Genomic DNA, 23,490 nt, shown 5'->3' on the forward strand with positions numbered 1-23,490 from the left:
AGTAAAATTAAATAACCTATCCAGTCAGCCTATTGTGCATATTGACATTCATATTGCACTGTACAGCCTTACCTAAGGATTGGGGATCAATTAAATGCGGTGTCAGTCTACTCTTGTACCAATAGCTTTTTCCCCAACGTCCTCCTCAGAGTTATCAGATTCCAAAACGTCTAGGTTGTATTGTTTTCCCTCTGGAATAGTGTACAATGTACACAAAGTAGGGTAACTGGTACAAAAATGTGACTGAATTCACAGTGGTTTCAGAGTCCTACAAAAAGAGCTACGACGCTAATGTTCTCTGGGTGTCGCTGAGTAGACTGATACCCCATGTCATTGATCCATAGGTAAGGCTGTAGAGTTAAATAAATATGCCCCCAATGCAATTCTAAAGTCTAATACATCCAGTGTGATTTCAACAAATTTTTGTCAAATTAACTATTTTATTTTGTTGAATTTATAGAACAACAATCCAACCTTGTTTAGCATGATCCATGGCATAATTCCACTATTTGTATTCATTTGCATCACTGTCGTAGGTGGGTCCGACAACCATTAATCAAATAAGAACAGTTTTATAAATGAGGGGTATTTTAGATGATGACACCTAGCTAGATAGTTAGCTAGCTAGATAGTTAGCTAGCTAACTATAGCTACTGAAACAGATTATGTCGTTTTGCTATGTTTTGGGGGAAGAACATTGTTTGCATCCATCAGCTAACGTTAGCTAGCCTTTTTTATGACCAGCACTGTCCAGCGCTTGGGGAAGGGCAGGTGCGCGAGACAACTTTACCTGCATCATAGCATATGTATCGATGAGTCATTGTGACATATGACATACGAGTGATAGTGTAATCAATGTGTAATAACTACGTAGAAAATGTATGAACGTGTTAAATTGTTATGTGACGTGCAGTCATATTCAGATCCTGATTGGTCAACAAGCTTATTTGACACGTCAAATAGTGTTATTTGACGTGTATCTTTTTTGACACGCAAAGACCCAAATGGCGTTCCATTTTCAACCCCTTTGTAAATACGTTCAGGAGTAAAATGTTGCTTAATAAGTCACATAATACGTTGCATGGACTCACTCTGTGAGCAATAATGGTGTTTAACATGATTGTTGAATGACTACCTCATCTCTGTACACCACTAAATACAATGATATGTAAGGTCCCTCAGTCGAGCAGTGAATTTCAAACACAGATTCAACCACGAAGACCAGGGAGGTTTTCCAAAGCCTTGCAAAAGAGGGCACCTATTGGTAGTTGGGTAAAAATTAAAAAGCAGACATTGAATATCCCTTTGAGCATGGTGAAGTTATTAATTACGTTTTGTGTGGTGTATCAATAGACCAAGTGACTACAAAGATACAGGCGTCCTTCCTAACTCAGTTGCCGGAGAGGAAGGAAACCGCTCAGTGATTTCACCCGATGGCCAATGGTGACTTTAAAACAGTTATTGAGTTTAATGGCTGTGATGGGAGAAAACTGAAGATGGATCCACAACAACATTGTAGTTACTCCATAATACCAACATAAATGACAGAGGGAAAAGGAAGCCTGTACAGAATAAAAAATATTCCAAAACATGCATCCTGTTTGCAATAAGCCACTAAAGTAAAACTGCAAAAAAAATGTGGCAAAGAAATTAACTTTGTGTCCTGAATACAAAGCATTATGTTTGGGGCAAATCCAACACAACCCATCACTGTACCACTCTTTATATTTTCAAACATGGTGGTGGCTGCATCATGTTATGGGTATTCTTGTCATCGGCAAGGACTAGGGAGTGTTTTGGGAGAAAAAGTAACAGAATAGAGCTAAGCACAGGCACAATCCTAGAGGAAAGCCTGGTTCAGTCTGCTTTGCAAAAGACACTGGGAGACAAATTCAGTTGCTTACCAAGACGACATTGAATTTTCCTGAGTGGCCTAGTTAAAGTTTTGACTTAAATCGGCTGGAAAATCTATGGCAAGACTTGAATAGGTCTGTCTATCAATGATTAACAACCAACTTCACAGAGCTTGAAGAAATTTGTAAATAATAATGTGCAAATATTGTACCATCCAGGTGTGCAAAGCTCTTAGAGACTTACCCAGAAAGACTCACCGCTGAAATCACTGCCAGGTGATTGTAACATGTATTGACTCAGGGGTGTAAAAATACTTATGTAAATGAGATATTTCTGTATTTCATTTTCAATAAATTAGCAAACATTAAAAACATGTTTTCACTTTGTCATTATGGGGTATTGTGTGTGTATAGATGGGTGAGAAAAAAAGCAATTTGATCCATTTTTAATTCAGGCTGTAACACAACATAATGTGGAAAAAGTCAAGGGGTATATATACTTCCGGAAGGCATTGTACATGTTACAAGTGGGCTTATGTATTTTTGTTTTATTTACAAAACCTCATCAGCTCAGTACATGTCCCTAATATGCCTTCGTGATGGTGAAATACTATTAGCATTGGCAGTTATTTGTGTGTGAGTTGGTGCAGGTGTTGTTGAGATGTGTTTCCTACCTCGGAAACTGACACTCATTTATCAAAACACTAGTTGGTACATGGGAAACGCAAGCATTTGAGGAGGGGAACACATCTTGACACAACACAGGCATTGAGACACTGGCATTTTGTACCACCCGCCCAGTACACAGACACACACACTCACTTGTCCTGTCATTCCTCCTCCAGAGCAGCTCTGTCAGCGAAATAGACGCCACACCCCAGAAGTCAGACGTCCCATCCTCATCAATCTCTGTGGCATCCGAGCAGGATGTGAGTGTCCTGTCTCTCTCACACACACACACACGCACACACTTCCGTCCCGTCGCACATCCCTCCCAGAGATCCTTTCTCCAGACATTCCCTGTGTGTCATCCGAGTTCACCAGTCACCATTGTACAATTTAAGCTTTTACTGTGTGCTATTATTCACAATGCCTATTGATCATTTTAACAGGGTTTAGGTGCGTTTTAACTCAATGTCCAATCAATGAATTAAATTGTTCTCTAGAAGTAACATTTGACCTTAATCCTGATTGTTGGTCATTGAATGACTATCTTATCCCAGTAAAGCATAGTTCAGTTTCACAGTACAGAACCGGAGTCCTGTTTATTAGGGCATGCAATTTAAAGTGTTTTGCAATAAAAAAAACTAAAATAGGGTTTCTTATTGGGCAACTCAATATAGTCCGTCCCTGTTTCAGTAAATTATCTTACATTTGGTGCCTTATGAACACGACCCAGCTTTGTCCTTTCTCCAGTCTGACCTGCTGACCTGTGAACTTTGACCTCTCTCTCTCCCACAGAAGCCAGTCCACAAGCCCCCTATTGCTGCCCCTGCCGCCCCCTCCCCTGTATATCAGACGTCGCTGCTGACCGCACCAAAGGTACCGCCTGGCCACACACACACGCTGTCAGGTAGTCTGTAATGCTTGGCTATGTGTTCTGTGTTCTTATCTCTTTCTGTGTGTGTGTGTGTGTGTGTGCGCGTGCGCCCGCAGCCCAAAGCTCACCAGCTGAGCATCAAGACCTTCTCCAGCCCCACCCAGTGCACCCACTGCACCTCCCTGATGGTGGGCCTCATCCGCCAGGGCTACGCCTGCGAAGGTAAGTTTCATACACACAAACAACCACACTCTCAGCCGCCATTGTCGGTGAGTTGGGGGACTGAGGAAACTATGGGCGGCATTTTTCTCCGGCTAACACACTCACTTATGAGTAAACGGACTGTAACATTTTAAATATACGAGAGATCTGATACTGCAGCTCGCCATTGTACTGCATGTGTCCTTGTAAACTAATACTCTCTCTCTCTCCCCCTCCCTCTCTTCAGTGTGCTCCTTCATCTGCCACGTGTCCTGTAAGGACAACGCCCCCCTGGTGTGCCCCATCCCCCCCGAGCAGGCCAAGAGGCCGCTGGGCATCGACGTACAGAGGGGCATCGGCACCGCCTACAAGGGCTTCGTCAGGGTGAGCACCTAGTGACAGGTTATGACCATAGAAATAGAATGACTAGAATATGCATTCTGGCCGCCATGTTGTGTACCCATAAGTGTACAGTCAAAGGGGCTTTTCCCATTCGAGTCATTATAATTCTATGGTTAAGTCATGGTCTTGGCCCTGAAGCTTCAGAGCGTCGTGCGTAATTCAGTTTCAAGATAATTCACTAATACAATTTTTCAATGTTGTATCGGATGTAATTAATGTTAAGTTCATGTTTTAAGTATCCCTATATTTCTGTTATTACGGTACTCTCACTCTGTTATTAGTGCGCCTGCGCAGAAGTTTCCCTTGTTGTTGGACCAGGCCTGAGTGTAATGGCATCTATGTACCGTGGAGATACGGCGAAGTAAACGTTGTTAATCTGGAACCTAGTTGTTGTGTCATTTGGAGTTAACAATCAAAACATCTCAATTCTGTTCAGCTTAACAAGATAGGAAACTGTAACGTATATTGGAATTGAACAACAAAAACAGACCTTAATTGAAAGGTTGCTGCTCCTCTCTCTGTCAGATCCCCAAGCCCACCGGGGTGAAGAAGGGCTGGCAACGGGCGTACTCTGTGGTGTGTGACTGTAAGCTCTTCCTGTACGAGGTGCCTGAGGGCAAGTCCACCCAGCCGGGCGTGGTGGCCAGTCAGGTCCTGGACCTCAGGTAGGGGATCTGTGGGCGGGTGGGGTGGGGGCAGTGTAGATGTATGTGTTTGTAACACTATGTTATGTGTATGTCCACAGAGATGAGGAGTTTTCCGTCAGCTCCGTCCTGGCCTCAGACGTCATCCACGCCACCCGCAAAGACGTCCCCTGCATATTCAGGGTAAGCTTCGAGCTGCAGCATGAAAAATGATATGCATTGTGGGAAAAAAAGTATTTAGTCAGCCACCAATTGTGCAAGTTCTCCCACTTAAAAAGATGAGAGAGGCCTGTAATTTTCATCATAGGTACATGTCAACTATGACAGACAAATTGAGAAAAAAAATCCAGAAAATCACATTGTAGGATTTTTAATGAATTTATTTGCAAATTATGGTGGAAAATAAGTATTTGGTCACATACAAACAAGCAAGATTTCTGGCTCTCACAGACCTGTAACTTCTTCTTTAAGAGGCTCCTCTGTCCTCCACTCGTTACCTGTATTAATGGCACCTGTTTGAACTTGTTATCAGTATAAAAGACACCTGTCCACAACCTCAAACAGTCACACTCCAAACTCCACTATGGCCAAGACCAAAGAGCTGTCAAAGGACACCAGAAACAAAATTGTAGACCTGCACCAGGCTGGGAAGACTGAATCTGCAATAGGTAAGCAGCTTGGTTTGAAGAAATCAACTGTGGGAGCAATTATTAGGAAATGGAAGACGTACAAGACCACTGATAATCTCCCTCGATCTGGGGCTCCACGCAAGATCTCACCCCGTGGGGTCAAAATGATCACAAGATCAAAAATCCCAGAACCACACGGGGGGACCTAGTGAATGACCTGCAGAGAGCTGGGACCAAAGTAACAAAGCCTACCATCAGTAACACACTACGCCGCCAGGGACTCAAATCCTGCAGTGCCAGACGTGTCCAGGCCCGTCTGAAGTTTGCTAGAGTGCATTTTGGATGATCCAGAAGAGGATTGGGAGAATGTCATATGGTCAGATGAAACCAAAATATAACTTTTTGGTAAAAACTCAACTCGTCGTGTTTGGAGGACAAAGAATGCTGAGTTGCATACAAAGAACACCATACATACTGTGAAGCATGGGGGTGGAAACATCATGCTTTGGGGCTGTTTTTCTGCAAAGGGACCAGGACGACTGATCCATGTAAAGGAAAGAATGAATGGGGCCATGTATCGTGAGATTTTGAGTGAAAACCTCCTTCCATCAGCAAGGGCATTGAAGATGAAACGTGGCTGGGTCTTTCAGCATGACAATGATCCCAAACACACCGCCGGGCAACGAAGGAGTGGCTTCGTAAGAAGCATTTCAAGGTCCTGGAGTGGCCTAGCCAGTCTCCAGATCTCAACCCCATAGAAAATCTTTGGAGGGAGTTGAAAGTCTGTGTTGCCCAGCGACAGCCCCAAAACATCACTGCTCTAGAGGAGATCTGCATGGAGGAATGGGCCAAAATACCAGCAACAGTGTGTGAAAACCTTGTGAAGACTTACAGAAAACGTTTGACCTGTGTCATTGCCAACAAAGGGTATATATCAAAGTATTGAGAAACTTTTGTTATTGACCAAATACTTATTTTCCACCATAATTTGCAAATAAATTCATAAAAAATCCTACAATGTGATTTTCTGGAGAAAAAAAATCTCATTTTGTCTGTCATAGTTGACGTGTACCTATGATGAAAATTACAGGCCTCTCTCATCTTTTTAAGTGGGAGAACTTGCACAATTGGTGGCTGACTAAATACTTTTTTCCCCCACTGTATGTGTAAAGTTATTATATTGACCCCTTTATAGTTTTATTGTAATCTATTCCTACTATGGGATGATGTTTCCTATCAGAGAAAACCCAATAAACAATCTCTAAGTAAAGTCATTATTGTAACACATTCTAAAGGATGTTATAACTATTTAGGAGTTACTAAGGAATGTTATATTGAATAAGTGTATTCCTGAGTGGCGCAGTGGTCTAAGGCACTGCATCGCAGTGCAAACTGTGCCACTAGAGATCCTGGTTCGAATCCAGGCTCTGTCGCAGCCGGCCGCGACCGGGAGACTCATGGGCGGCGCACAATTGGCCCAGCGTCGTCCAGGGTAGGGGAGGGAATGGCCGGCAGGGATGTAGCTCAGTTGATAGAGCATGGCGTTTGCAACGCCAGGGTTGTGGGTTCGATTCCCACGGGGGGCCAGTATAAAAAAAATATGTATTCACTAACTGTAAGTCGCTCTGGATAAGAGCGTCTGCTAAATGACTAAAATGTAAATGTAATGTAAATGTAAAATGTAAAAAATTAACACATTACCCTTTATGTAAATAATGTTAATATATTGATTACTGTATAATTGTATTCTAATCTACTGTTAATATGGGATGTTTCCTATGTGAGAAAAGTAAACGCAATAAACAAACTTGAAATAGTAATAATTAAACATGGGTTTTATATAGCACTTTTCTGCCGCATTTCCATGGAGTTTTACCCCCACACCAGTGTGTTACCAGTGTTTATGTTAATGTGAACTGTAGTGTAATTGTGTTTCCATTAGGAGTGTGACACTTAAGAACTTTGGGAGAGCAGAATCAACAACCTCTGCATCAAGACCGTCGATTTGTGAGGTGTTAAAGTTCAAAGTTGGCCATTGTTATGTAAATGCCCGCTGAAACATACCAGTGCCCTGGCTTTCGCCCCAGGTGAAAGCAGGTTCGCCAGAGCCATGGCCCAGTGAAACAACGGGTGCCGGCCCGCGTAGATGGAAACAGAAAAGTCTGAGCCTTTTGGGTAAATCCTGTATGGAAATGCGCCATTAAAGGACCCAAAGACACTTAATAAAGTTCCAGTTATTATTATTATTAACCCTCGCTCTCTCTCTCTCTGTCCCAGGTGACGTCGTCCCTGCTGAGCTCGCCAGTGTGCGCCGTCTCCCTACTGGTGCTGGCGGAGAGCGAGGCGGAGAAGAGGAAGTGGGTTGGCATCCTGGAGGGCCTGCAGAGCATCCTGGCCAAGAACCGCCTCAAGAACCGTGTGGTGCACGCGCTGCACGAAGCCTATGACTCGTCACTGCCCGCCATCAAGACTACGATCTCCGCCGCCATCATCGGTGAGTTGGAGGGAATGGGGAGACTGTGTGTGACATTTACCTCTTGCAAACACACCTGCGCTGTGTGTTTTTGTGTGTGTGAGGATGGCAATGGGATAGTGTGTGAGAGGCATACGACTCCTCTCTGTCTGTCATCAAGACCACACTCTGCATGATCAGTAAGGGACAGTGGGCCTCATTTATCATTCGTGACCAGCAAAAAATGTGTGTGGAAATATTTTTTTCTCAAAGATTTCAGCTTTTACACAGTTTAGTAGCTCGAACAGGTAAATAAAAACTATGTTCAAGGTGTAAGAAACATTAGTTAAATATCTTGTGTGTTTTATTTATGCATTTTCATTAATAACAAATGTAAGGTGTATGTATTGATAAATGAGTTCCAGAATGTGTGCGTGAAAGATGGAGAGAGAAAGAGAGCGCGAGAGAGGTGTATGCAGAGAATGTGTTACTGTCAGAGGAAGTGTGATTGACTGTTGACTGCTCTTCTCTCTGCAGATCGAGAGCGTATCGCCCTGGGCACAGAGGAAGGTCTGTTTGTAGTGGAGGTCACCAGAGATGGTAAGAACATACTTATCTGACATCTGGTCATATTCACTCATAGGGCGTTTTCACCTATGACATTCGGAACCATGGTAGAGTTTCCTGGAGCGGTTGTGAAAGTTCTACCATATACTTTGTGCTTTCACAAGAACTGAAAATAATTGTTTCATGGTGCGATTTGCCTAGACGCACATTCTACATGACAGTAGCAAGCTAGCTTGTTTACAACGGGCAAAAAAGTTCCACTCAACTCGCACTGACACTTCACGATACCTGGTACTCTAGTCCTGGATCTTGGATCCACCACTTGGCCAGGGTCCAGGATTTGTTTCAGCCAGGTTTAATTTGCATCTCACAAATGCTCTATAGTGCAGATCATCAGGGTACCGAATGCTCCAGGATCAATATCATACAGGGATATGTATGTGAGAGCGCCCATAGAGGCTCAGATGATACGATATGAACATAACTGGTTTTGTGCATAGCAACATGCAGACCAAGGATTTGTAGATTTCCAACATTTTGCTTGTCTTGTGATCATGTGATGCTCTGCAGATGACCATACTATCAACAAACTATCTGTTGATAAGCAACTGCTTGCTAAGGTTACGGTTAGGTTTAGAATGAGGGTAAGGGTTAAGGTTAGAGTAAGGTTTAAGTTTAGGGTTAGGATAAGGTTAAGGTTAGAGCTAGGGTTAGGGTCAGTAGATAGATAGTTGGAATGTTATGGATAGTCTGTAGAGCATCTACAGATGGACTATCCAAATAAATTGTTAATGGTTTATAATTTGATATGAACTTCTACCTTTTATTTGTGATTCCTTCCTTTTAACACAATTCTCCATCGACTTCAGTGTGTCATTAGCCCCTACAGCAAGGATCATCAACTAGATTCAGCCTTGGGACGATTTTTACATGAGTGAATGGTCAGGGGGCCGGAACATAATTACAAATAATTTGTTGACTGCAAATTGACTGCAAGAAGCCGAAACAGATATATAATATTTAACTTAAACATAATTTCAAACCCTTCTGTCTATTATGTGTGGGAATACGGAATACTTTGGAACAGATTTCCAAAATTAAAATCACTTGGAGCTGATTTGCTGATGTTTTTACAATCTTATATCCTACAATTGCTCAGAAAACTTCGGGGGACAAATAAAATCACCCGCGGGAAAATTTGGCTTGTGCGTCGCCAGTTGGGGAACCCTGCCCTACAGACTCCCCTGTTGACTCCCCCCTCTCTCCCCCCTCCAGTGATCGTGCGGGCGGCTGACTGCAAGAAGGTGCACCAGATCGAGCTGATCCCAAAAGAGAAGATGGTGGCCCTGCTGTGCGGACGCAACCGCCACGTGCACCTGCACCCCTGGGGGGTGCTGGAGGGGGCTGAGTCGGCCTTTGACATCAAGCTGACGGAGACCAAGGGCTGCCAGGCGCTGACCACCGGTGTGCTGCGCCCCGGGGGACCCGCCTGCCTGCTGGCCGCCATCAAGCGCCAGGTCAGTATTTATTTACTTATTTACACATGCAGACAAATGTAGTGACTAAAGTAAAAAAAAGTTAGTTCATTAAAGAGTTCCAAAACAAAATAGTTCCAATACAGTTAAAATTACATGTGTAGGTGAAGTTGTAACTTTTATATAAGAAATAGGGGGGAAAAGTCATAAATGTATCTCATGTCGGCCCCACTTCAAAACAAACAACAACATATATAAAGGTAGCATCAATAAAGTCTTCATAAGCACTGCATAGATGCTTCGCAAATCATTCATAAGCGAACTCATACTAGCTACATCAAAGGTGACATGAAAGGTCCTTTACATCTGCTGCTTTGCCAGAATGTATGGTAAAATGTCCCCTCTCCCCCCTCCGCCTCTACCAGGTGCTGTGCTATGAGATCACCCGGGCCAAGCCGCACCACCGCAAGCTGTGGGAGGTGCAGGCCCCGGGGGTGGCCCAGTGGCTGGGCATGGTGCGTGAACGCCTGTGCGTGGGCTACCCCTCGGGCTTCGCCCTGCTGGCCCTTCAGGGCGAGTCATCGCCCGTAAGTCTGGTGAGCCCTGGGGACCCGTCGTTGGCCTTCCTGGCCCAGCAGCCCTTGGACGCGCTGCATGCCCTGGAGGTGGGCACGGCCGAGCTGCTGCTCTGCTTCAGCCAGCTAGGCATCTATGTAGACCCCACGGGAAGGAGGAGCAGGGCCCAGGAGCTGATGTGGCCCGCCACACCGCTAGCCTGCAGTACGTCACGGTTTTGTTTTATTTTGAGTGGTTGAGTTGGGTTAGGCAAGGTTTGGAGAAGAAATGCAGTGGCCTGGCTGGTCTAGCGGTAATGCCGCAGCATCTGGCATGGTTTCGGCATAAGTTTGAATCCGGCCTACTGCTCTTTGACACAACTTCTCCCTGTCTTTCCCCACTATCATCCTCTATCTGTTCAATAAAATCAGAAACTATCTTAAAATATACAGCGAGCTCCAAAAGTATTGGGACAGTGTCAATTTTGTGGTTGTTTTGGCTCTGTACTCCAACACTTTGATGATACAATTACTGAGGTTAAAGTGCAGACTGTCAGCTTTAATTTGAGGGTATTTCCATCCATGCCGGGTGAAACATTTAGAAATTACAGAACTTTCTGTACATAATACTCCCATTTTAAGGGACCAAAGGTATTGGGATAAATTCACTTATGTGTATTAAATTAGTAAAAAGTATTTAGTCCCATATACACTTCTACATGTGTCCCATATACATTCTACAAGTGGTCCTCTGTAGCTCAGCTGGTAGAGCACGGCGCTTGTAATGCCAAGGTAGTGGGTTCAATCCCCGGGACCACCCATACACAAAAATTTATGCACGCATGACTGTAAGTCGCTTTGGATAAAAGCGTCTGCTAAATGGCATATTATTATATTATTATACATTAATGTGGATGCTACCATGATTACGGATAATCCTGAATGAATGGTAAATAATGATGAGTGAGAAAGTTACAAATGCACAAATATCATATCCCCAAGACATGCTAACCTCTCACCATTACAGTGGCTTGCGAAAGTATTCACCCTCCTTGGCATTTTTCCTATTTTGTTGCCTTACAACCTGGAATTAAAAGGGATTTTGTGGGGGTTTGTATAATTTGATTTACACAACATGCCTTCCACAAACAAGAAATACGTTTCAAATCTCTGGAAGACTGAAACAGGTTTCCCTCAAGAATTTCCCTGTATTTAGCGCCATCCATCATTCCTTCAATTCTGGCCACTCTTCCGTAAAGCCCAGCTCTGTGGAGTGTACGGCTTGAAGTGGTCCTATGGACAGATACTCCAATCTCCGCTGTGGAGCTTTCCATCTCCTTCACGGTTATCTTTGGTCTCTTTGTTGCCTCTCTTATTAATGCCCTCCTTGCCTGGTCCGTGAGTTTTGGTGGGCGGCCCTCTCTTGGCAGGTTTGTTGTGGTGCCATATTCTTTAAATTTTTTAATAATTGATGTAATGGTGTTCCGTGGGATGTTCAAAGTTTCTGATATTTTTTTATAACCCAACCCTGATCTGTACTTCTCCACAACTTTGTCCCTGACCTGTTTGGAGAGCTCCTTGGTCTTCATGGTGCCGCTTGCTTGGTGGTACCCCTTGCTTAGTGGTGTTGCAGACTTTGGGGCCTTTCAGAACAGGTGTATATATACTGAGATCATGTGACAGATCATGTGACACTTAGGTTGCACACAGGTGGACTTTATTTAACTAATTATGTGACTTCTGAAGGTAATTGGTTGCACCAGATCTTATTCAGGGGCTTCATAGCAAAGAGGGTGAATACATATGCACGGACCACTTTTCCGTTATTTATTTTTTAGAATTTTTTGAAACAAGTTATTTTTTTCATTTCACCAATTTGGACTATTTTGTCCATTACATGAAATCCAAATAAAAATCCATTTAAATTACAGGTTGTAATGCAACAAAAATAGGAAAAACGCCAAGGGGGATGAATACTTTTGCAAGGTTAGCATTTTTTTTTTTTTGGGGGGGGGGGTATATTATATTTGTGCGTCTCACTTTCTCACTCGTTATTCACAATTTCATTCAGGATTATCCATAATCATGGTAGCATCCACATTAATGTAGAAGTGTTTAGAAATATATTATATTCTTATTTACAATAAAAGTGTCTCCAAAATGACACTACATTATTTACCATTAATTTCTATTGGGCACAAAATTATCTGAAAGCAAACAGAAAATGCATCCAGCAAATGTGTAGAGTCGGAAGGTTGATGTAGTCATTGCGAGCAATTAATATGGAACCATTACACTTAACTTTTTACTACTTTAATACCAATGCTTTTGGTCCCTTAAAATGGGGGGACTATGTACAAATAGTGCTGTAATTTCTCAACGGTTTTCCCAATATGGATGAAAATACCCTCAAATTAAAGCTGACTGTCTGCTCTGTAACCTCATAGTCATTGTATAATTTCAAATACAAAATGCTGGAGTACAGAGCCAAAACAACAAACAATGTGTCACTGTCCCAATGCTTTTAGATCTCACTGTATATATTTTTTAAGAAATGCAGAATGACATGTAATAGTAGGGCTATACAGCAATGTTGGCACCAGATAAAACAATATTTATTATTGCTAGTGATGGAGACACCTTATAACAGCCTATGTAGAATGCCTGAATGTATTCCCAATACATGACACCCAGAAATTGTAAGCTATCCAAAGGGGCACTGAAGACAACATTTTTATATTGCTCAAACGTTAAATGTTTTTTCTTTTTTTCTTTTTTACTATCTGGTATATTGTATCCTACAAATAGATCAAATTGTGGAGGCCTCTGTTTTTGCTCACTGTCTCTCCTGTGTGTCCGCCAGGCTCCAACTCGTCTTACCTGACAGTGTACAGCGAGTACGGAGTGGATGTATTTGACATCCACACCACCGAGTGGGTCCAGACCATTTCACTGAGGAAGGTAAGAGCAGCTTTCCATGGCTACCCATCCACATCGCTCCTGCCAACTGATGAGTCTGGATTTGCCTCCCTCCCCATCGATTTCTAGATTGTAAACCCATTCTGACCGTTCTGATTGGTCCCAGAAACCGATAGGTTGGGCCAGAACCGGCTTTCATGATGACGTTATTAACTTTGATACTCTGATTGGTTAGATTTGTTAGAGATGATCCAATTGCGGATTCATTTGTTTTGTACAACACCCCTCATTTTGAAGTTACACAAACGACTTCTAGGATTGCAGTTTCAGACTGAATGTATGTAGCGATCGATAGAGTAGCTAAATTAAATTCAGGGGAAGTCGTCAGGCAAAAGAGCAGCGCTGCCCGTACAACAGTCTGGAGTCGAATGCCCCATAATGGTGTGTCTTGGTGAGTGTATGAGAGGATGCGTGTTCTAATCTCGGTTTGTGTGTAGGGGGTGAATGTTACAAAGTATGTGTGTGTGCGCATGAGTGAGAAGAGTGTAAGTGTCTTTGTGCACGTGTGTGTTTTTACTTGTCATGCGCATGTGTATGCCCCTGCTTGCATGTATGAATGTGTCCACCTGTAGTGTGGCTTGGTGTAACCCATGTCCCTGCCCCCTCAGATAAGGCCTCTGAATGTGGAGGGCAGTCTGAACCTGCTGGGCGCCGAACAACCACGCCTCATCTACTTCAGCAACAACTCCACAGGTACAAATACAGTGGCTTGCCAAAGTATTCACCCCCTTTGGCATTTTTCCTATTTTTTGGGGGGCTTGTATCATTTGATTTACACAACATGCCTACCACTTTGAAGATGCAAAATATTTTTGGGTGTGAAACAAACAAGAAATAAGACAAAAAAACTGAATTTGAGCATGCATAACTATTCACCCCCCCCCCCCCCCCCCCCAAAGTCAGTACTTTGAAGAGCCACCTTTTGCAGCAATTACAGCTTCAAGTCTCTTGGGGTATGTCTCTATAAGCTTGGCACACCTAGTCACTGGGATTTTTGCCCATTCTTCAAGGCAAAACTGCTCCAACTCCTTCAAGTTGGATGGGTTCCGCTGGTGTACATCAATCTTTAAGTCATACCACAGAACTCAATTGGATTGAGGTCTGGGCTTTGACTAGGCCATTCCAAGACATTTAAATGTTTCCCCTTAAACCACTCGAGTGTTGCTTTAGCAGTATGCTTAGGGTCATTGTCCTGCTGGAAGGTGAACCCTGGTCCCAGTCTCAAATCTTTGGAAGACTGAAACAGGTTTCCTTCAAGAATTTCCCTGTATTTTGCGCCATCCATCATTCCTTCTATTTTGACCAGTTTCCCAGTCCCTGCCGATGAAAGACATCCCCATAGCATGATGCTGCCACCACCATGCTTCATCGTGGGGATGGTGTTCTCGGGGTGATGAGAGGTGATGGGTTTGCGCCAGACATAGCGTTTTCCTTGATGGCCGAAAAGCTCAAGTTTAGTCTCATCTGACCAGAGTACCTTCTTCCATATGTTTGGGGAGTCTTTTGGCGAACACCAAACGTGTTTGCTTATTTTTTTCTTTAAGCAATGGCTTTTTTCTGGCCACTCTTCCGTAAAGCCCAGCTCTGTGGAGTGTACGGCTTAAAGTGGTCCTATGGACAGATACTCCAATCTCCGCTGTGGAGCTTTGCAGCTCCTTCAGGGTTATCTTTGTTGCCTCTCTGATTAATGCCCTCCTTGCCTGGTCCATGAGTTTTGGTGGGCGGCCCTCTCTTGGCAGGTTTGTTGTGGTGCCATATTCTTTCAATTTTTTAATAATTGATGTAATGGTGCTCCGTGGGATGTTCAAAGTTTCAGATATTTTTTTTATAACCCAACCCTGATCTGTACTTCTCCACAACTTTGTCCCTGACCTGTTTGGAGAGTTCCTTGGTCTTCATGGTGCTGCTTGCTTGGTGGTGCCCCTTGCTTAGTGGTGTTGCAGACTCTGGGGCCTTTCAGAACAGGTGTACAGTGGGGGAAAAAAGTATTTAGTCAGCCACCAATTGTGCAAGTTCTCCCACTTAAAAAGATGAGAGAGGCCTGTAATTTTCATCATAGGTACACGTCAACTATGACAGACAAAATGAGGAAAAAAAATCCAGAAAATCACATTGTATGATTTTTAATGAATTTATTTGCAAATTATGGTGGAAAATAAGTATTTGGTCAATAACAAAAGTTTCTCAATACTTTGTTATATACCCTTTGTTGGCAATGACACAGGTCAAACGTTTTCTGTAAGTCTTCACAAGGTTTTCACACACTGTTGCTGGTATTTTGGCCCATTCCTCCATGCAGATCTCCTCTAGAGCAGTGATGTTTTGGGGCTGTCGCTGGCCAACACGGACTTTCAACTCCCTCCAAAGGTTTTCTATGGGGTTGAGATCTGGAGACTGGCTAGGCCATTCCAGGACCTTGAAATGCTTCTTACGAAGCCACTCCTTCGTTGCCCGGGCGGTGTGTTTGGGATCATTGTCATACTGAAAGACCCAGCCACGTTTCATCTTCAATGCCCTTGCTGATGGAAGGAGGTTTTCACTCAAAATCTCACGATACATGGCCCCATTCATTCTTTCCTTTACACGGATCAGTCGTCCTGGTCCCTTTGCAGAAAAACAGCCCCAAAGCATGATGTTTCCACCCCCATGCTTCACAGTAGGTATGGTGTTCTTTGGATGCAACTCAGCATTCTTTGTCCTCCAAACACGACGAGTTGAGTTTTTACCAAAAAGTTATATTTTGGTTTCATCTGACCATATGACATTCTCCCAATCCTCTTCTGGATCATCCAAATGCACTCTAGCACGGGCCTGGACATGTACTGGCTTAAGCAGGGGGACACGTCTGGCACTGCAGGATTTAAGTCCCTGGCGGCGTAGTGTGTTACTGATGGTAGGCTTTGTTACTTTGGTCCCAGCTCTCTGCAGGTCATTCACTAGGTCCCCCCGTGTGGTTCTGGGATTTTTGCTCACCGGTCTTGTGATCATTTTGACCCCACGGGGTGAGATCTTTCGTGGAGCCCCAGATCGAGGGAGATTATCAGTGGTCTTGTATGCCTTCCATTTCCTAATAATTGCTCCCACAGTTGATTTCTTCAAACCAAGCTGCTTACCTATTGCAGATTCAGTCTTCCCAGCCTGGTGCAGGTCTACAATATTGTTTCTGGTGTCCTTTGACAGCTCTTTGGTCTTGACCATAGTGGAGTTTGGAGTGTGACTGTTTGAGCTTGTGGGCAGGTGTCTTTTATACTGATAACAAGTTCAAACAGGTGCCATTAATACAGGTAACGAGTGGAGGACAGAGGAGCCTCTTAAAGAAGAAGTTACAGGTCTGTGAGAGCCAGAAATCTTGCTTGTTTGTAGGTGACCAAATACTTATTTTCCACCATAATTTGCAAATATATTCATTAAAAATCCTACTATGTGATTTTCTGGAATTTTTTCCTCAATTTGTCTGTCATAGTTGACGTGTACCTATGATGAAAATTACAGGCCTCTCTCATCTTTTTAAGTGGGAGAACTTGCACAATTGGTGGCTGACTAAATACTTTTTTTCCCCACTGTATATACTTAGATCATGTGACACTTAGATTGCACACATGTGGACTTTATTTACCTAATTATGTGACTTCTGGTGCAACCCATTACCTTTAGATCTTATTTAGGGGCTTCATAGCAAAGGGGGTGAATATATATGCACTCACCACATTTCCGTTATTTATTTTTTAGAATTCTTTGAAACAAGTAATTTTTTTCATTTCACTTCACCAATTTGGACTATTTTGTGTATGTCCATTACATGAAATCCAAATAAAAATCCATTTAAATTACAGGTTGTAATGCAACAAAATAGGAAAATGCCAAGGGGGATGACTACTTTTGCAAGGCACTGTACATCTCAATATACTCACTCACTACATATGGCCCAATACACACATTTTTTATTTTTGTACCTTTATTTACAGTGGGGGAAAAAGTATTTAGTCAGCCACCAATTGTGCAAGTTCTCCCACTTAAAAAGATGAGAGGTCTGTAATTTTCATCATAGGTACACGTCAACTATGACAGACAAAATGAGAAGAAAAAAATCCAGAAAATCACATTGTAGGATTTTTTATGAATTTATTTGCAAATGATGGTGGAAAATAAGTATTTGGTCAATAACTAAAGTTTCTCAATACTTTGTTATATACCCTTTGTTGGCAATGACACAGGTCAAACGTTTTCTGTAAGTCTTCACAAGGTTTTCACACACTGTTGCTGGTATTTTGGCCCATTCCTCCATGCAGATCTCCTCTAGAGCAGTGATGTTTTGGGGCTGTCGCTGGGCAACAAGGACTTTCAACTCCCTCCAAAGTTTTTCTATGGGGTTGAGATCTGGAGACTGGCTAGGCCACTCCAGGACCTTGAAATGCTTCTTACGAAGCCACTCCTTCGTTGCCCGGGCGGTGTGTTTGGGATCATTGTCATGCTGAAAGACCCAACCACGTTTCATCTTCAATGCCCTTGCTGATGGAAGGAGGTTTTCACTCAAAATCTCACGATACATGGCCCAATTAATTATTTCCTTTACACGGATCAGTCGTCCTGGTCCCTTTGCAGAAAAACAGCCCCAAAGCATGATGTTTCCACCCCCATGCTTCACAGTAGGTATGGTGTTCTTTGGATGCAACTCAGCATTCTTTGTCCTCCAAACACGACGAGTTGAGTTTTTACCAAAAAGTTCTATTTTGGTTTCATCTGACCATATGACATTCTCCCAATCCTCTTCTGGATCATCCAAATGCACTCTAGCAAACTTCAGACGGGTACTGGCTTAAGCAGGGGGACACGTCTTGCACTGCAGGATTTGAGTCCCTGGCGGCGTAGTGTGTTACTGATGGTAGGCTTTGTTACTTTGGTCCCAGCTCTCTGCAGGTCATTCACTAGGTCCCCCCGCGTGGTTCTGGGATTTTTGCTCACCGTTCTTGTGATCATTTTCACCCCACGGGGTGAGATTTTGCGTGGAGCCCCAGATCGAGGGAGATTATCAGTGGTCTTGTATGTCTTCCATTTCCTAATAATTTCTCCCACAGTTGATTTCTTCAAACCAAGCTGCTTACCTATTGCAGATTCAGTCTTCCCAGCCTGGTGCAGGTCTACAATTTTGTTTCTGGTGTCCTTTGACAGCTCTTTGGTCTTGGCCATAGTGGAGTTTGGAGTGTGACTGTTTGAGGTTGTGGACAGGTGTCTTTTATACTGATAACAAGTTCAAACAGGTGCCATTAATACAGGTAATGAGTGGAGGACAGATGAGCCTCTTAAAGAAGTTGTTACAGGTATGTGAGAGCCAGAAATCTTGCTTGTTTGTAGGTGACCAAATACTTATTTTCCACCATAATTTGCAAATAAATTCATTAAAAATCCTACAATGTGATTTTCTGGACAAAAAATTCTCAATTTGTCTGTCATAGTTGACGTGTACCTATGATGAAAATTACAGGCCTCTCTCATCTTTTTAAGTGGGAGAACTTGCACAATTGGTGGCTGACTAAATACTTTTTTCCCCCACTGTAACTAGGCCAGTCATTTAAGAACAAATTCTTATTTACAATGACGGCCTACACCGGCCAAACCTGGACGACGCTGGGCCAATTGTGCGCCGCCCTATGGGACTCCCAATCACGGCCGGTTGTGATACAGCCTGGAATCGAACCAGGGGGTCTGTAGTGACGCCTCAAGCACTGAGATGCAGTGCTTTAGACTGCTGCGCCACTCTGCAGCCCACAGTGCATTCGGAAAGTATTCAGACCCCTTGACTTTTTCCACATTTTGTTACGTTACAACCTTATTCTAAAATGGTTTCAATAAAAAAAATACTCAGCAATCTACACACAATACCCTATAATGACAAATCAAAAACAGGTTTTTAGAAATGTTTGCAAATGTATTACAAATAACAAACAGAAATACCTTATTTACATAAGTATTCAGACCCTTTGCTATGAGACTCGAAATTGAGCTCAGGTGCATCCTGTTTCCATTGATTATCCTTGAAATGTTTCTACAACTTAATTGGACTCCACCTGTGGTAAATTCAATTGATTGGATATGATTTGGAAAGGCACACACCTGTCTATATAAGGTCCCACAGTAGAGGTAAGCCATGAGGTAAAAGGAATTGTCCGTAGAGCTCGGAGACAGGATTGTGTCGAGGCACAGATCTGGGGAAGGGTACCAAAAAATGGCTTTAGAATTAAAGGTCCCCAAGAAAACAGTGACCTCCATCATTCTTAAATGGAAGAAGTTTGGAACCACCAACACTCTTCCCAGAGCTGGCTACCTGGCCAAACTGAGCAATCTGGGGAGAAGGGCCTTGGTCAGGGAGGTGACCAAGATCCCAATGGTCACTCTGACAGAGCTCCAGAGTTCCTCTGTGGAGATGGGAGAACCTTCTAGAAGGACAACCATCTCTGCAGCACTCCACCAATCAGGCCTTTATTGTAGAGTGGCCAGACAGAAGCCACTCCTAAGTAAAGGGCACTTGACAGCCGGCTTGGAGTTTGCCAAAAGGCACTTAAAGGACTCAGAACATGAGAAACAAGATTCTCTGGTCTGATGAAACCAAGATTTAACTCTTTGGCCTGAATGCACGTCTGGAGGAAACCAGGCACCATCCCTAAAGTGAAGCATGGTGGTGGCAGCATCATGCTGTGGGGATGTTTTTCAGTGACAGGGAGACTAGTCAGAATCAAGGAAAAGATTAACGGAGCAAAGTATGCTCTCGCTGCCCCAACAGGTAATTTTCTGCCCAAACTCTGTATGCCATGGGCTCTCCAACCTTGTTCCTGCAGCTACCCAGTGCTTCATTTGGGGAACGAAGTGAAATCTGTTTGGGAACATCGATAGTAAGATGTTTTCGCAACAAAACATATTTTACTAAATTGTTGACAGCCCGTCTGCGCGCTCGAGAAAGGAATAAAGAAGAGGAGGAGATGGAAATGCATGGTGGTGAGATATTCTGTATAGCTAAAGGTAAAGTGTCACCCAATTAATCATTAAAATATAATAAATGCCCTATTACTAGGCTATTCTTTAGACCTGACTAAAATAAATAATGGATTTATTGTGATGGTGTTCATTAAATTGATTTATTCAACTTTTTAAAATATAGATGTCAGCGGCTTGTATGTGTGGAGGCCTGGAGATTCTAAACGCGTTTATGTGAATTAACGGTCAATTACCGTGAGACCGGCAGTCTTTTGCATGACAATAACCAGCTGACAAAATTTCATAACCACCACAGCCCTAGATAGGGTACATACCATTTTGAGATTATAATTAGAATATACCAATACAATACAATGGCCCACTCTGTTCTTCATTCACAATTGGTGATTATATCATTATGCATAATTCGCTTCCCCTAGCTCATCAACACCCATTTTCCTCCTTTCTCCCCCATCATACTTCATTTATTTCATCTATTATATGTGTGAAATTCGTTTCGGTATAGTTTAGGTTCAGTTTCAAGGCATTTATCGGGGTGATTGTCAACTGGGCACTGCACATTCCAATGTTGGGAGAATGAGTGGAGCAGGCCATACTGTCAGGAGAAGGAGGGGCAACAGGGGAAAACCATTCAAATAATGACATGCCCTCCTGAAACTGGTTATAACTCCAGTTCTGTTTGTGATATTAAGATTGTAACGGCAGTGTGTTATATAGACCTATTTAGTCAAGGACAGAGGGCATGAATAAAAAAATTGCAGAGTAATAAAATAAATACGTTATTTGTCTGTATATTTCAAGACATGACATATGAGGGTGTAGTGAGATACCTGATGGGTTGGACAATACTCTTCTCATCAATTATCTTTAAAAAAAACGTATACTCAAACTGGAAATCAGCCAGTCCTCCATTGTTCACGCAATGGAAAGGTCAAATGCTTTATTATCTAAACGTTGAAAGAGTGTGGGTGACGGAGATAAATAAAATAATGTAGTTTGAGGCCATGTGGAGATAGGGGTGGTGGCTAGGGGGTCTGGACAGGTGTGATGTTTGTATGATGTAGTCGTTTGTATGTGTATGTTTTGTATTGTTTATAAAATATCAAATATAATCATATTTAAAAAAAAACAGCACTTATTTCCCTTTTTCTAAAAAGTGGTAAAGATCATTTGGAATGTACCAGCTACAGGCCCTTGTCAATTTTGAATTGTGATTTCAAGCTGTATGCAAAGGTTCTATCAAGAATCCGGACCTGGCCGTCTGGCTTCGGACAATATCTGTCGTTTACTTAATGTTATTGACGCTGCCCCTGCTCAGCAGCAGCCTGGTGCAGTATTTTCTTTGGATTCAGAGAAAGCTTTTGACAAACTGGAGTATTGGCAGTTTTGAAGCGGTTTGGCTTCGGACCGTCATTTATCCATATGGTTCGTACCCTCTGTGCTGGTCCCACTGCACGCGTTTAAACAGGCCACCCTGGTCCACCTGTATTTGAATTGCATAGGAGTATGAAACAGGGTTGCTCACATTCTCCGGGTCTATTTGCTCTCTCACTAGAACCTCTAGCGCATGCTGTTGGGGAACTACAGTGCCAGGAAAAAGTATTTGCCCCCTTTCTAATTTTATCTATTTTTGCATATTTCTTACACTGAATGTAATCAGATCTTGAGTGAATAAATAAACAAAGTTATGCAACACCCGATGCCCCTGTGTGAAAAAGTAATTGCCTCCTTACATTTAATAACTGGTTGTGCCACCTTTAGCTGCAATGACTGCAACCAAACACTTCCTGTAGTTGTTGATCAGTCTCTTACATCACTGTGGAGGAATATTTTATGGACAGATTAGTCAAAAGTGTAACTTTTTGGACAACATGTCTGGCAAAAACCAAACGCTGCATTCCACAGTAAGAACCTCATACCAACGGTCATGGTGGTGGTATTGTGATGGTTTGGGGATGCTTTGCTGCCTCAGGACCTGGATGACTTGTGATCATTGAAGGAACCATGAATTCTGCTCTGTATCAGTGAATTCTACAAGAGAATGTCAGGCCATCTGTCTGTGAGCTGAAGCGCAGGTGGGTCATGCCATGAATTCTGCTCTGTATCAGTGACAATGATCCAAAACACACAAGCAAGTTTACATTAGAATGGCTGAAAAGCAACACATTTTGAGTTTTGGAATGATCTAGTCAAAGTCCAGACCTAAACCCGATTGAGATGTTGTATCAGGACATGAAATGAGCAGTTCATGATCGAAAACCCACAAATGTCAATGAGTTATAGCAGTTCTGCATGGAAGAGTGAGCCAAAATTCCTCCACAGCAATGTTAGACCCATCAACAACTACAGGAAGTGTTTGGTTGCAGTCATTGTAGCTAAAGGTGGCACAACCAGTTAAATAAATGAAATAAGCATCCAAGTTTTGTGTTATTTGTTCACTCAGGTTCCCTTTATCTAATATTAGGTTTTGGTTGAAGATCTGATCAAATTCAGTGTAAAAAAAAAAATGCACAAATAGAGAAAATCTGAAATGGGGCAAATACTTTTTCACGGCACTGTAGAGCGCCTATTTTAATCAAAGGAACAACTCATCATATCTCCCTTCACGCTAATTACATTTTACTGTACCTATCTGACATTGCTAACTCTGTTCCTCAAGTCCTTGCCCTCGTCGAATATATATATATATTTTTTGGGACTACAAGATTAATTGGGTCTATCATAATGCCATTAAGTGCCACAGCCAAATAAGTCAATTTACCATCATTGTCTGTCTCTTGAATGTCATGGCTTTACTTACCTAGTATTCATATCAGACCCATCCTCCCTCTTATCATTGGTGACAACTTCAGTGCATTCCTCGTTAAATCAAGATACTTAAATAATTGGTCCACCATGCATGTCAGTCTCCATGGACGAATGAATATTCTGCCCCGCATCAATGTTCTTTTTTCAGTGCTTACTCTTTTTCCCCCTCTTAACTTTTTTAAGGACATGGTGCCTTATTCAGAAACTTCATTTGGAATGAGAAATGTCCTACAATCAGCCTTTCCACCTTTACACGTCCAAAAAAGTTGGGTGGCATTTCTTTGCCCAACTTCAAATATTACTATTAGGCATTCCAGCTGAGAACTTTTAAGAATTGACTGGATCCCTCTTCCTGTGTGCCTTGGCATACGCTAGAGAACGCCCTATCCCACCCAA

The 23,490-nt window shown here is 42.7% G+C and overlaps 1 protein-coding gene across 2 annotated transcripts in view; it reads left to right on the forward strand.

The window, feature by feature from the left end:
- Positions 1-23,490, forward strand: part of LOC311107015 (serine/threonine-protein kinase MRCK beta-like) — a 178,017-nt gene that overhangs the window by 128,641 nt on the left and 25,886 nt on the right. For both annotated transcript variants that reach the window (XM_084149466.1, XM_084149467.1), the window contains exons 21-32: positions 2,699-2,782; positions 3,315-3,395; positions 3,510-3,615; positions 3,842-3,978; positions 4,522-4,661; positions 4,742-4,823; positions 7,547-7,763; positions 8,259-8,321; positions 9,564-9,805; positions 10,189-10,543; positions 13,181-13,278; positions 13,905-13,989. In XM_084149466.1, coding sequence (XP_084005592.1) covers positions 2,699-2,782; positions 3,315-3,395; positions 3,510-3,615; positions 3,842-3,978; positions 4,522-4,661; positions 4,742-4,823; positions 7,547-7,763; positions 8,259-8,321; positions 9,564-9,805; positions 10,189-10,543; positions 13,181-13,278; positions 13,905-13,989 — 1,690 coding nt within the window. The remainder of the gene's footprint in view (positions 1-2,698; positions 2,783-3,314; positions 3,396-3,509; positions 3,616-3,841; positions 3,979-4,521; positions 4,662-4,741; positions 4,824-7,546; positions 7,764-8,258; positions 8,322-9,563; positions 9,806-10,188; positions 10,544-13,180; positions 13,279-13,904; positions 13,990-23,490) is intronic.

This window comes from Coregonus lavaretus (genome assembly GCF_964263955.1).
Source record: "Coregonus lavaretus genome assembly, chromosome: 31".
Taxonomy (NCBI): domain Eukaryota; kingdom Metazoa; phylum Chordata; class Actinopteri; order Salmoniformes; family Salmonidae; genus Coregonus; species Coregonus lavaretus.